General features: G+C 48.2%; 1 protein-coding gene across 2 annotated transcripts in view; it reads right to left on the bottom strand.

Moving 5' to 3' along the window:
- Positions 1-909: 909 nt before the first annotated feature.
- Positions 910-14375, bottom strand: part of COLEC12 (collectin subfamily member 12) — a 162791-nt gene continuing 149325 nt past the window's right edge. For both annotated transcript variants that reach the window (XM_036418476.2, XM_045574142.1), the window contains exons 6-10: positions 13564-14052; positions 12547-12683; positions 10516-10625; positions 3810-3955; positions 910-2380 (exon numbers count right to left, since the gene is read on the bottom strand). In XM_036418476.2, the coding sequence (XP_036274369.1) occupies positions 2361-2380; positions 3810-3955; positions 10516-10625; positions 12547-12683; positions 13564-14052 (902 nt within the window). In that variant the 3' untranslated portion in view covers positions 910-2360. The remainder of the gene's footprint in view (positions 2381-3809; positions 3956-10515; positions 10626-12546; positions 12684-13563; positions 14053-14375) is intronic.

Here is a 14375-nt window from a genome sequence, read left to right as displayed (position 1 = left end):
CCTAAATCGCGGGCCGAATGGTTTACTGAACAGTCATAAACTGTCATTGTGATGGAAACGCAGCGGAGTGCAGTGATGACAGCGCGGTGCGGGCCACATTGCAAGGCCTGGCGGGACGGATTTGGCCCGCGGGCCTTGTGTTTGACACATGTGCCCTAAACAATAAAAAAAAAAAAGTTTTCCATCTGCTCATAACATGTAGCAATCCAAGTGCTTGAAAACCTCATCATATTTACCAAAACTTTCTTCTCCAAAGAGTATGAGTTGTGAGGAGGTGAACAGATACCTGGTGTGTAAACAGCCGAATATCCAAAGGAGTAACATACACTAGGCTCCTTATGTGTGCGATATTCATCTGATTTTATTCAGTGTGCGAATTAAGAAGGACCCTGGTACTTAAAGAAAATCAGGCGCTTTTCAAAGCTCCAGTCTGACCCCTACGTCCCTCCTTGGTGATGGTGACCCAGCAAATCACGTCACCTCTCGCGCCCCTCCTTTCTCTGTCAAATGGGGAATGTAGGAAGTCCTACTTCATAGGGCTGCTGGGGGGATGACCTGAGGTCATCTGATTGAAGTCCTTCATACAGAGGCAGACAAATGATAAACCCTTGATAAGTCATTAGGGCTGGGATAGTGCTGGACCTTGCACTCTTCTTTTCAAAAGTTGCTTCTGATGACAAAAGAGGATTGAAGTTAGTCTGTAAAAGGTCTTGAGCCTAAAGAAATACCCGCGTCCAGTACCTGCTCTGTGATGCAGGGCCCAGACGAGGGTTGGTCCTGCCAGCCTGACCAGGCCACATGCACAGGACAGCAGGGCATAAAGGTGCTGCGGAGATGGCCGTCCCTGTGCTCAGAGACAGCAGGAATGGTGACCGGGAGCAAGGCAACACAGTCCAGGAGCAGCAGATGTGAAAGTCAAATTGTCTTTATTCTTTTACCAAAGTATTTGGAATGGGTAGCAGCACTGCCTGGGGGGGCTTGGGGAGGGGTGGAGAATCTGTTGGGTGGGAATCTCCCCTTTGAGCATCGGTTATATCTGGTGCTTATTTTAAGCACAGTTCATGTTAGGTAGACTTTTCAGTGGCAAATCGAGGAGTAGACGAAAAGTAGGCTCAGAGGAAAGGGTTCTTTGCAAAAGTTCCAAGTGGCCAAACGTTTATTCTTGCATTCGTCATGCATGTGCCTTGGAAGTATGTAATTTTTATTTTTTTGAATTATGTAAGTTTTAGAACCTGACTTAAACTTTCCAGGTAGCACATAGCTGTCCCTATCTTTCCAGCATCTCTGCCTTTGGCTGATGTGATGCCATGCATTCTTGAGAGTTAATATCGGCCCTGGGATGGGTCTAAAACCAAGTAAATTCACACCTTGGCCATAAATCCGGATCTTCTAAACAGCCAGATTCAGGTGCTCTGCTCTTCCCAACAGACTCCTCTCCGCCACCCCGACCCCACCAGCGTGAGGAGAGGCACATCCTGCGCTGAGCTCTGGGCTTGGCCAGGCACACAGCAGCAAGGGTGTTGGTTGGTGATGGGCTCAATGAACAGCCCACTTGACTGAGCCATGTGTGTGCTCAGGCTTAACTACACTGGCAAAATGTGTAAGGATATTTGTAAATATTTTGCATGGTGGACTCCTCTGAGGAAATGATGATGTTTAAAAATATATATGTACACACAGGTATTTGTTTGTTTTTTTTTTAAACCACAACTAAAAAAATCTTTGCCATTGGGTAAAATTAAATCTGACAAGAAACCCTATGAGTTTTTATTAGTACCATATTGTTTTCTTTGGCTCCATGTATTATATTGGTAAAATGGCAACAATGACAAAAAAAAAAAAAAAAAAGAGGCGGGGATTGTAAAAAGGCACATATTTTGTACAAAAATACAGTTTTAAAAGCTCTTTAAGTACATTTCATATCATTAAGAGTTGGCCTATATATCTCCATGTCTGAATATTTTTCCTACACTTGGGATTTTAGAAATGTCAGGTACTGTTTACACAGTATATGTGTAAGTTCTTCCTAAAGCTCAACAACCAACGATAATCTTCTTATAATCGGAGGATTCCATGTTTTGGAAGATAACGATTTGCATACACTGTACAGTTACTGGCTGATAAATCTATGTGATTCAGTCCACTTGCGTACTGAAAATCAATATTTCATACCGAGGGAACATTTTAGTTCCAAAGTCCTTGAGTAATGGCAAATGGCAAAGAACATTAGCTGTCAATTTCTTCAGGAATTGGTTTTCAGTGCTTTTTCCAATCTGGTGAGCAGGTGATGCAATCAGAAGGAAGTATCCTGGGCCTTTGAGAACTGTCCGAAAAGTTGCTCATGTTATTATCACAGTCTATTATAATGAAGATGATAGCACTAAAAGAGAGGGGAAAGATAGGTGTTAAAAGAATAACATTAATGTACAATAAAAAATAAAAAAATGTGTTTTTTATAGGAAAGATTCCAAAGTACATCATTTAATAATGTTGATTTTTTTCAAAGAAATGCCTAGCAGTTCTTATTAGCAGTTCTGATTCAGGTGAAGTGAAAGGTAAGACTCATTTTGAAGGAGCCTATTCTGGGGAAGTGTAGTCCCAACTCAAATCCCAAATGACCAAACAAGGGAAACAAGCAAATATGGGTAGCTTGTCACTCTCTACTGTATTCTCTTTTGTATATTAGTCCCCAACCAGATCTATGAGGCTTATATTTATAACACTATTTTAAGTTAAAAATAATTTAAGTACAAGCTTCTTTTTAGGAGATACTGACTACTGGAATGAGGCAGAGTGAGTGTGCAAAGAGGGAGTCCACTGGCCTCAGAAGTCCCAAACCGGAAGTCTTGCCCCCTTGCTGAAGCTCCAGGACCAGCAAATAGACCTCTTTCACAGAAACACTGGGGGTATAGTCATTCTGCGGTGTGTGCTGTGCCCTGGGGGTGGCAGCTGGCCAAGACCTGTGTCTCTGTTACTGGCCCATGGGAACTGAGGAACGCAAGCTCTAGAAATAGGTGATCAAGGGATGTCCCTGGGCAGCAGCTGCAAAAAAACTGGGGTTCCCTTTAGAAATACACTGATGCTCTGCAGCATGGCAGAGGGAGAGTGCAAAGATAGTGCCTGCCCTTCAAGGTCTTCCAACGTTTAAAAAAAAAAATTAAAGGCTTAAGATACAATTCACATATCATTTAAAGTGTACAATTAACGTGGTTTTTATCATATTCACAAAGTTGTACAATTTAGAACATTTTCATCACCTCCAAAAGAAATCCCATAACTATTAGATTCACTCCTTCTCCCCAAAACGTTTAAATCTAGTTGTGATGAAGAAAATTAAGAGAACATATTCTAAAGAAGGTCATGTATTAAATGGAGCTTTAGATAAGTACCTTTGGGAAAAAAAGTCTCTAAAAGCCTCTTTGGCTTATTAACTTATAAGGGGCACTGACTATATCTCTCCATTATCTACTACAGCATCTTGCCTGTAGTAAATGCTAAATAAATACAGGTGGAATTAAACGCTTGGCTACCTGGAATGTGTATGGAATGCTATGAAAACGAAAGCAAAAACACTCTGGTGCCATATGTTAAAGAACAAATGTCTGAAAATATAACCTAGGCTAGTTATTCTTACATTTATTGAGTACTTTCTCTACATTAGGCACCTTTATCATCGCCTCCTCACAACAACCTCATTAAGAGGCTGTTTTATTCCTCAGTGGCAGAATCAGGACTGGATTCAAAGCCCTCTTGCCCTTTAATAGGTTATAACCTCTGCAGCTCCCTCTTCAGTTCCCTCTACTGCTCACCTGTCTCCCTGTCTTTTTCACATATGAAGTTGTTGACGTCTTCACACTGGAAGTCGTTCCACTGCCCAGCGTAAATTAGCCCCGCACAGTCTTCTCCTGGCCCTTGGTCATGGCCCCAGTTATCTGGCTGTCCGGCTTTCCAATTTCTTTTAACAAAGCAGAAATTGAATGTTATTTTAAAGTCATGTAGATGTTTTCTTTCTCCCAAAGCAGCAGGGGAAAATATATATATACACACATATATACACACTCACACACACACACACACACACACACACACATATATATATATATATATATATGCGCATGTCATTTGTCTTAGAATGAAAATGCATTGTTTAAAAATCCATGCATACTCTTTTCTTTTTTTATCCTCACCCAAGGATATGTTTATGCAGAGTACAGCTATCCCTTATTTTATTGTGCTTTATGATGCTGATTTTTTTTTTTTAACAAATTGATGGCAAGACCCTCCCCCAGCAAAAATATTACTTGCTTTATTGTAGTCTGTAACCGAGATGTGCCTATAGTGTGTATTGTAATATCTCCCTACAAGATAGTTTTCTTTGTCCCAATGAAATCAACTCATTGAGCTACTTCATCACAATGCTGAGAGAGTAAATCCTTCTTCCACACAGTTAGATGAGTGAAAATGGTCTCATGTGTACTATGATGCTAACTTCTGGACGCATGTGTAAAATATCTGTATGAATTTATCTGCACTCCGAGTATATGATACACACACACTCTTGTGAGAACCTAGAGGGATCCTTGTACATTTTGATACCTTGCTTCTCTAACAAGTTAGAGTGAGGCAGAGAAAGTGAGAGGCCCTACAATTCGAGATACGTGGTTATGGTTGTCTGGCTAAGTTGTAGGTCGTTGGTTGCTTTAGAAAGAAACAGTAATTTAACCTTACTGAAAATGACTCAGACCTCTCACTGCTTTTTTTGGAAGAGAGATTCTTAAAAACAAGTTTCCTTTAGGATGAGTTCACTTGGGGCTTATTAAGTTGGATGCCACTGCTCAAATCACCACTTTGCCAAGCTTGCTCTTCCTTATTCTATTTTCATGCAGGAAGTTAGATTGATGTGCTATCAAGACTGAAAACTTGAACGGTAAATTTTCTCTAAGGAGCAGGCCTTGTACAGAAGCCCGTGGTCACGTGGAGGGTCAGGAGGAACATCTGCAGCAGGAGTGCTTCCTTCCCATAAGCTGTGACTCATCATTCCATCCACCACAGCCTCCCTCCCGGGGCCACCCGGGGAGAGCGCCCAACTGTCCCACGTCTTTTGACAATAAAACCAGCAAAATCAGAAGGCACTGGGAAAGGACAGTTGAAAATTACAGTTAAAGGATGAGGCAACAAAATAGAAGACTTTCCCACATCAAATGTATATTCTGGGATTTAAGAAAAAAAAAATGATGAGTGGCCTTACTTAGATAAAACCATCAACCAATGAGATTAAAAACAGGGTCATAGGAAGGAGAGTTAAAAATACGAATTCATTCACATTTTCACAGAATAGATACCCACACAGCACCTACTACGGGGTCAGGGATAATTCTAGGTGATGGCAACACGGCAAAATGGAGAATAGACAGAGCCCCAGCCCTCGGAGGATTCACAGAGCAGGCGAGAAACACATGAATTAAAAACTTCAGACTGCCATTGTGACGCCAGAGAGAGATGAAGTTGGAAGGGAAAATAGTTTGACTTTCACGTGGATGCTTGGGGGGAAAAAACCTCAAACACACCAAAGGACATGCTTACAGAAAGGGAAGGATTGCGGGGAGAGACAGAGAGAGATGAAGAATGGGAAAAGAATGGCAGAGGCCTGAGCTGAAAAATTCCTGCATCCCATACTTTATGTAATACACATGCCACAGAAGTGGTGGGATGGCACACTGTAAGTGCACCGGGGACCTCGGAAGCACTCGGACTCACTGATCCAGTGAATTGGAAACACACAAGCACATCCGCTCGTGGGGGTGACCTTCCCTCAGGATTCTGGGCTGACCCCACTGGAGACAGAACACGAAGTCCCAATCCTGGGAATTGCCCCTTCCAACTTAGCAACTTTCTCTTCGACCGCAAGATCGGCTGAGGCTTCGCGGCCAAAAAGCTTCTGCTGGTAAGAGCCTGGCTTCAAAATGGGAAAGTCTTGCTGGGGGGCAGCATTTCTTTCCTGTAGAAATACTGCCAGGCGGTCTGTTCAGTGGAAGACCTCTCTCTCGGCGCCTGAGCCAGCGCCACTCCGGTGGAAACACGAAGCGTGCGCCTGAGTGAGGTATTGCTGAGTTAGATGGCACTGGGTGTTGCCTTCTGGTCCCCACCACCCAGTGGCCCTCTGTTACACAAAGTTGTGTGGAGCAGTCTGTGCAGACAGAAAGGCAGGTATGTTTTATCTTTGTGATGTTGAGATGAAAGCTGTCACTCCTACCTTGACAGCATGCTCCCACCAAGTGATGTCCTGTGCAGCGGACCAAGAAGTGGGCAAGAATAGAGGAAGAAAATCAGTGTGTTTCAGGAAGAAAAATCATACCTCTGATGACTGATCTAAGGTGGGCAATGGCAGGCCGGGTGGGCAGGCCAGGCCTTAGGAAGGCCATCTCCCAGCACTGTGCTGAGCAAGTGCATAGTCTGCACATTCCACTGTGTCTGACTCCCCTGTGCTAACTAAGCCTCCATTCAGTGATGACTTCTGTCCAGGGATGTGCCTGCATTTGATCCCTCAAGAGCAGAAAGATGAGCTTTGACATGCTCCTGGCTCACGGATCCTCTCTGGTTCGTACGTTTTCTGTTTCTTTCCAGTCTTTGTTGTTTCCTTCCTTCTACTGGCTGTAGGATTAATTGTTCTGCTTCTTTTTAACTTCTGAAAGTAGCAGCTCAGATCATTGATTTTCAACTTAAAATATTTTATTCTAAGTGTTTTTAAGCTATAAATGCCCCTTTAAAATTGGTAGCTGCATCCCAAAAAACTTGATATGTTTACAAACTTCCATTGTGTTTGAAACGTTTGCAAATTTCTTTTGTGATTTCTTCTTTGATCCCGAGGATTATTTAGAAGTGTGTCCTTTAATTTTCAAATATTTTGGGATTTTACAGCTTTTGTTGTTGTTGTTGCTCTCAATTTCTAATTTAACTTTGCTTTGGTTAGAGAACATATTCTGCATAATTCCACTGCTTTTAAATTTATTGATACTTGTTTAAGGGCCCAGCATATAGCTTACCTTGGTGGACGTACCATATGTACTAGAAATAAATGTGTACTTGGTAGTTACTGGGTGAAATGTTCTGTAATGTGCATGAGGTCAAGTTAGTTGGTAGTGTCTGCTCTATCCCTTCTGGTTTTTCTACTCGATCTGCCAGTTACTGAGGGGAGAACGTTGAAATATCCTTTGAAGCCCTCTCTCTGCTGTGCCCACATTTAGGGTTGGTACATAGATCTTCTGCATCACGGTCCTAGAAGTCAGGTTTTCTTACGTTAAGTAGAAGAATACCACCTCTCGCTCATCCTGCTGGCCACACTCTCTGGAAAAGACCCCCCAGGCCAGCATGGAGGCTGGCTCACAGGGGGCGCTCGGGATCATCACCGTTACCATGGGACCTTGGCCAGTCGCCAGTCAGGGGCTGGCGCTGGCCAGGAATGGAGTTTTCACAGGCTTGTGGTGAAAGAACAAAAATAAGGACTGTGTGTGTGTGTGTGTGTGTGTGTGATGGTCAGCTGGTTTTTATTGAAAAGAACTGGGGATATTTATTTATTTATTTATTTATTTATTTTTTAGTGCTGAGATTTGTGGATAGGTGATTTTTAAAACCCACATCCATAGCTGGCAAATAAAATCTGAGTAGTGTTTGTCAACCTGCAGTCTTTCTTTTGGAATTTTCCTGGTGTGTGGACCCGAAGCATCGGGGAGCCTGCCTTGGGCACTGCTCTGTGATGTCGCAGATACTGTAGTTCATGCCGTCCTTCTCCTCAATAGCTGGTCCTTCAGTGAGGCAGGTCATGTGCTGTACAGGAAATAAACCTTAGCTCAGACCTGTGTGTCCCTCAGCCTATGGCTTCCATTCCATGTGACTGTTACTTCTGCGTATTCCAGCACCGTCCTTCTCAATGAGCGATCGGCATAAAACATGGAGAGGGTTCAAGAGGCAGAGGAGAGAGCCTTTCACCCCTTCTCTATTTCCTCTTTGACAGTAACCACAAAACCCTGAGACAATTCCAAAAGGGCGTGTGAATGTTTGTAAAAAAAAAAAAAGGTGAGAGGAAACCTGTGGCGGACGCGCCAGTGTCCAGAGGGTAAAGGTGAGCAGTGTCTGGGGAGACTTCTGAGAGCCTGACACCCAGCCCCTATGCCGAGGTGTGGTGGAGAACATTCTTTCTGTCTTCTTTCCAAACTCAGTCTGACATCTGGGCCACTGTGTGCGGCATCTCCATCCGGATGCTGTATAATAGATGGATGCTACGTAGTATTGTTCTGCATGAAAACACTTGGGATTGTGACAATAATACCGGGCCGCTAGCAGGCAGCATTTCTTGAGCTCTCCCCGCGGGCCAAGTACTGTACTAAATGCTTTATGTATATTATCTCATTTAATAGTCACAATACCGACGTAGGCCCTTTTCTATATGCGGTCACGGAGTTTCGCGTGGTTGGGTGGCTCGCACGAGGTCGCACAGCTGAGCGAGCTCGGTCAGGGCCTGGAGCCCGACCACAGGCTCCAGGGCCTGTGCGCGCTCCCCTCTCGGCACTGGCTCTCTTTCTAGTTTGTGCGATGTTTATTATTCCATGTCACGTTAAATTAGCCTCCCGTTATTGAGGCCTCATCCTATGTCTGCCTAGTTTATTCCTGCTTTTAAAATTTGATCCTGGTTTTTTTTCTTTTTACACGGATATGTGTTCCTTCGGGTGGAAAACGAGAAGCGCCGTCGGGGCTGTGGCTGGGACGCAGAGCCAAAGCTCCCGGGGGCTCCAGGGTGGCGGGGGCCGGGGACAGGGTCCCGGGAAGGCGTCTGGTGATGTAATCCTTCTCGGGTCCCAGGTACCGAGCTGGCGCTCTCCTTTCAAATCGTGTGATTCTCGCTGGAGCCTGGGGACCAGGAGGAAAGTCGTCCCGCCTTGGGAGAGCTGGCGTAGGCAGCAGTGTTTGTCCTCAATCCGTTCCATATGCGGCCCATCCGTTTGTTTTGTTCTTGGAGGAAGGCTTAAGATTGAATTTCTTAGTGACTCTAACCCAGACCTTTTTTGCATTTATGGCTGTGAGAAAAGTGGAGGAGACTGATATTTTTTCAGCACCCCTCAGACTCCTTTAAAAAAAAAAAAAAAAAAAGGTTTTGGCGTTCTTACCTGTCAGTCAGATTCGCCCTTTCCGTTAATCACCACCGCCTCCCACACCGCCTGCAGCCCTGCACTGCTCCGATTTTAGATGCCAACTCTCAGCTGCTGGAGCCTCCTGAGGTGCACCTCAGCCATGGGCCCTCTCCTCCGGCGGACGGCCCAGCTCCCGGGACCAGGGTGTGGTGCCACTTCCTCTCCCCGAGGACAGGATGTCTGTCAGGCCAGGCCGAGGCTCCTCTCAGCCGCCCTAAAACCTCCCAGTGTTCCACCTTGACTTTTGAGCCCTCTTGTTTTTTTTTTTTTTTTTTTTTAAAGACATGGCCTTATTCTGGTCTTCTGTATCTTCCCATCGTGCTTTCACATGGAGGACTTGAAAGTACAGAGAAGCCTCTGTCAGCCCATGTCCCCACGGCCTCTCCGCCTCCTCTGGCCCACGCCTGCTCCTCCACTCCTCCAGGTCCGGCCTCAATGCCCGTGACACCGCCTGAGACGTGGAGCGCCCTGCTTTCTCCTCTCCTGCTGCCATGGATGCTGCGGTCTCCTTCATGCTCGGGACATTCTCCTGAAGCCGAGATGCCCCCACCCCTGTTGGCACCTATGGGCCTGTCTTCTCTGTCTCCAGCAAAGGAAAGGATTCAGAGGTGGGTTTTTAGAAATTCCGCTCTATTGAGTGCAGCTTCTTGTACATTTCTACATCCATGAGAGTCAAAGCAGGACTAGGAAGGAGTGAAATTTAAATTGGCAAGAAGTTAGTTATCGTCAGACCTTTGGGCAGGATCAGGGCCGGTGGACATCTGGGGTAGGCAGCTGGTGGAGAGGTCCGGGCCTCGGAGCTCTGAGGAGGTGCTGTGACGTGCTTGCATTCTTCAGCGAACCCAAGTCCCTTCGGACCGCACAAGGGGATCCTCAGACCTTTGGAAGACGGTTATCCCACAAACACCTTTGCTTAGAGTACCCGTGAACTTCCCGTATAAACTTGCAGTTCATAATCATGCTCTGGACAGAAGCCCAACCAGATCAGGGGTGAACTCTGAATGTGCCTGAGGTCGTCTGGGGGGGGAGGGGGTTCCCTTCTCCTCCATAGCAGCATTTAAAGAGAACATTACAGCTACAAGTGTGTTTTTTGTGAGTCACAGAAATGAAAAAAGTTCAGTCCCTAAAAAGAGCAATCCTATTTTATAGCATATATCGTCCCCACCACAATTTCCCCTCATAGAAATGCACAACTGGTACCAGGAACGTCAGTGTGAGGCATGTCTGGGACATGGAGTTGTTAAGGAAGAAATTGTAGGAAGTCAGGCAAGAGGTAAAAAACAGAACAGCAAAAGTCTGACCTCCGATCTGGAAGTTTCTGAGCACTTACTTATACTCTAGGGGCGTCCCATCCAGCCACTTCCATTCGTTTTCATGCTCCAAATCCGTGAGGCCGATCCAGTGGCTCTCTCTCCCCACCATCTGCTTTTTTATCCATTGCTGAGCAATAAACCAGAGATGGTGCATTAGTATTCCTTGGAACAGATGTCTGTGGGGTTTCTCCCCCAACATTTAGAAAATGAGGATAATTTAAAAGAGGATGTGTGTCAGCACATTACTCTGCTTTTGCTGTACTCCTTAATAATTTTGCTTTGCACTGTCTTGGAGGGCTTTATCCTACACTAGAGGCCTGGTGCACGAATTTGTGCACAGGTGGGGTCCGGCTGGCCTCCAATCAAGGCTGATCTGGCCAGGCTGGTGGGGGGAGGGGCTGTGGGTGGTTGGCTGGCCGGCCCCACCCCCTGGTTGAACTCCTATTTGAGGGAGCTATTTCCATATTAGCCTTTTATTATATTATATAGTAGGATAATAAAAGGCTAATATGCAAATAGTCCGAACTGCAGAACCACCAAACTGGCCACTGTGATGTGCACTGACCACCAGGGGGCGGGTGTGGAGCAAGTGAGCGAGGGAGTGGGGTGGGGGTGTGTGTGCCAGACCAAGGCAGTGCGATGGTCGCTGTCATTGGAATAGTTACTGAAAATTCTTTGCTTCCATGCACTGCACTCCTGCCCAGTGCTAGCACCTGCTGCTGGCTCCAGCCTCGCTTGCACCTGAGGGCTTCTCCACCTCTCCCTGCTCCTGAGGGGTGATTGGGGCAGCAGCCACCGCTCGCACCTGCTGACTGCACCAGCCCCAATTGCTCCATGCTGTCAGCATGTGCAAGCAGTCCGCCGCTGTCAGTGAGTGGGAGCAGTGGTGGCAGGAGCAGGGCTGCCAGCAGATTGGGAATGGGGGGCCAGGAAGGGGCACCAAGAATGTGGACCCAGCAGGGTCAGGAAGAGCAGGCAAGGCCATAGGGACAGAGCCCACACGAGCTAGTGATGGTGAGCACTCACCCCTGTGCCCACGGCAGCCCACAGTTCTTTTCAAGGTGCACAAATCCGTGCACTGGGCCCCCTTATCAACTCATAAGTGCTATTTCAGCAATGTTCTTCCTCCTCTAACTCACCTAGACCACTCAATGAGTTCAGCCAGCTCCATCCCACCCCTCCTGTGTTTGTCTATAATAGCAACAGTCATGGCATCATGGGTACTATATATCCAGTGTGTCACATGCAGTGGGTCTTTATGCATCACAACAACCCACGTAATAAAGATAAGCAGCTGAGCTGGGATTGGGCCCAGCTCTGCAGAGCCTAAAGCCCAGGCACCTGATTATATGCTCATTCCCAGTCCGTTACTAGGGGAAGCATCTGTTTTCCAGGTTGTGTTTGCTGGAGATACTAAGGGAAAAGGAAGGAGGCCGCTGGAACAGCGTGGCACTGAAGAAAGAGCATCGGTACTGCCAGATGGGCCTCACTTCCAGGCCAGCTCTGCATTTATTTGTCATCCCATGACTACATCATTTAAACCTTATGAGGCCTCAGGAGGGTTGTTGTGAAGTTTAAAGGAGAAAATGGCTTGCATGGTGCCTGGCACACAGTAAGGGCCTGAGTGCTCACCAACCCTAGCACCTGTGGGCTCTGTCCCTATGGCCTTGTCTGCTCTTCCTTGCCCCTCTGGTGCTCATGCCTTTGTGCCGCGCCCCCCCCCCCCCCCCCCCCCCCCCCCATTCAGGTGCCCGGTGCCAGCCCGCAGGCTTCTCTTCTGCATTACTGCTCTTGACAGCCACCAGGAGGAGCCGCGCATCTCCCAGGATGGACAGCAGTCTTCCAGGTGGAAGCAGGAGGATACAATTCCCACGCCAGAAGTGCTTCTTGTCACTGGGTAAAGCCCAAATCTCCACAACACAGCCTTCTGTTTTCACGCGACCACGAGTTCTTGATATCGTCGACTCCCCAGTAAGCATGCCATTTCCAAATGTGAGCTATCCCTAAATTATAGTTTTCCCCAACTCTTAAGTATGCCGCAAACATACCTGTTCCTCCCTTGTGTTTATGAAAACGAGATGTGAAGACTTGTCTTCACAGAAAAGCTTCGCATCCTCAAAAGTTTCCTTCTCGACCGAAAAGTAGTAGCATTTGTCTGTGAAGTTCTTCCAGTGAGACGGGCAGCCTAGGAGTGCGGAGGTTGGCAACACTGATCACAAGCAGAGCAGGAAAAGCACCGTGCCTCCCTCCGCTGCGTGCTCGCAGGCCACGCCCCGCCTCCCTCCCCGGCCAGGAGCAGCCCCCGCGTCCGCGTGCGGAGCCCGGACGTGCTGGGAGCAGGGACCAGTGCAGGGAGCTGCAATCACGGTTTAAGCTACACAATCTGGAAGATATCTGGGCTCTGTTCCTCTGCACCCACATTAGTCCTTACAACGACGGAAACGGCCGCCACAGGCAGTGCGGGCACAGATGGGTCACCGCCAGCCTGGAGTCCTATGGAACCGACAGACAACCGCGTGGGAGGACCCGGAACCTAATCGGGCTCACAGAACAGCAGAGATGACCCGAGTTATACAAGGAAATCAAGTGGAATCGGGTGTGGGTCAAAGGAGAGAAAAATGGGCTTGGTTGCAAACCCAGCGTTTAAGATTTTACCAAAGGTTTCGTGTTGAAAAGGGCTCGACGTCACCACGATCCCTTCTCAGAAGACACGAAGCCTGGGCTTCCGTAACAGAAGGTCCCACCTGCACGTTATGTGAGGGGCGTCTGTCCCCAGGGGAAGGGCATAAGTGAGGACGGGCTGGGTCGGGAGTGGCCAGCCTTGGACTTGCATGAAGGAAATGTCTGGGGACCAGTTTGCCCCTGAGGCCGACTCCGTTAAATAGACAAGGGCTAGGGAGCCTGGCGTGTTTGCACGCGCCCGTGAGAGCAGCGGAGCCCAGCGCCGCCCCCGTGTGTGTGTGTGTGGGGTGTGTGTGTGGGGGAGCGTGGAGGGCGCGCGGGCCAGCCCCGCCGTGAGCACACCCTCTGCCCGTCCCCCGGGGCCAGGGAGGGCTCAGACTCACCGTTGGCCTCGGGTGCTGTGGTTGGCTCGTTCTGCAGGGCCTGGGGCACGGCTGCTCCCGACGGGCCTGGAGGGCCAGGGGGGCCCTTGGGGCCTGGCATGCCGGGCACCCCAGGCAGGCCGGGCAGCCCCCGCGGCCCCGGCACGCCGGGCTCCCCCACGGTGCCCTGCAGGCCCTGGAAGCCGGGGGGGCCCTGGGGGCCGGGGAGGCCGTCCTTGCCCGGCGGGCCTTGAGGGCCCGGGTCGCCGCTGGGGCCCTGAGGGCCGGGCTTCCCCGGGGACCCGCGGGAGCCTTTGGCGCCCTGAGAGCCTTTGGAGCCTTTGCTGCCTCGCTCTCCGGGGGGGCCCGCCGGCCCGATGGGGCCCCTCTCCCCGGCGGGGCCGGGCGGGCCAGGCTCCCCTTTCTCTCCCTTCTGGCCCTTGTTGCCAGTGGGCCCCGGGGGCCCCTGCGCTCCTCTGTCACCTTTCGGACCCCTGGGGCCAGGAGGACCTGAAACATAAACATACAAATGGTACAACATGAAATCCATTGTAAGGGACGGGGAAAATGTCATCCTTTCATAAAACTTCCAATTTGAAAAGATCGAGACATACAAAATGTAAACATTAAGGATTGCTTACTGTTTTTTACCATACTACTGTTGATAGTATTTTTTAAAAATATATTTGTATTGATTTCATAGAGGAAGGGAGAGGGAGAGAGGAAAAACATCAATGATGAGAATCATTGATCGGCTGCCTCCTGCACGCCCCCTCCTGGGGATTGAGCCTGCAACTCAGGCATGTGTCCTTGACCAGAATCAAACCCGGGAC

This window comes from Pipistrellus kuhlii, unplaced genomic scaffold (assembly GCF_014108245.1).
Source record: "Pipistrellus kuhlii isolate mPipKuh1 unplaced genomic scaffold, mPipKuh1.p scaffold_m20_p_6, whole genome shotgun sequence".
NCBI classification, from domain to species: domain Eukaryota; kingdom Metazoa; phylum Chordata; class Mammalia; order Chiroptera; family Vespertilionidae; genus Pipistrellus; species Pipistrellus kuhlii.
The sequence above is the reverse complement of the archived record's forward strand: the minus strand, read 5'-3'. Positions and strand labels throughout refer to the sequence as shown.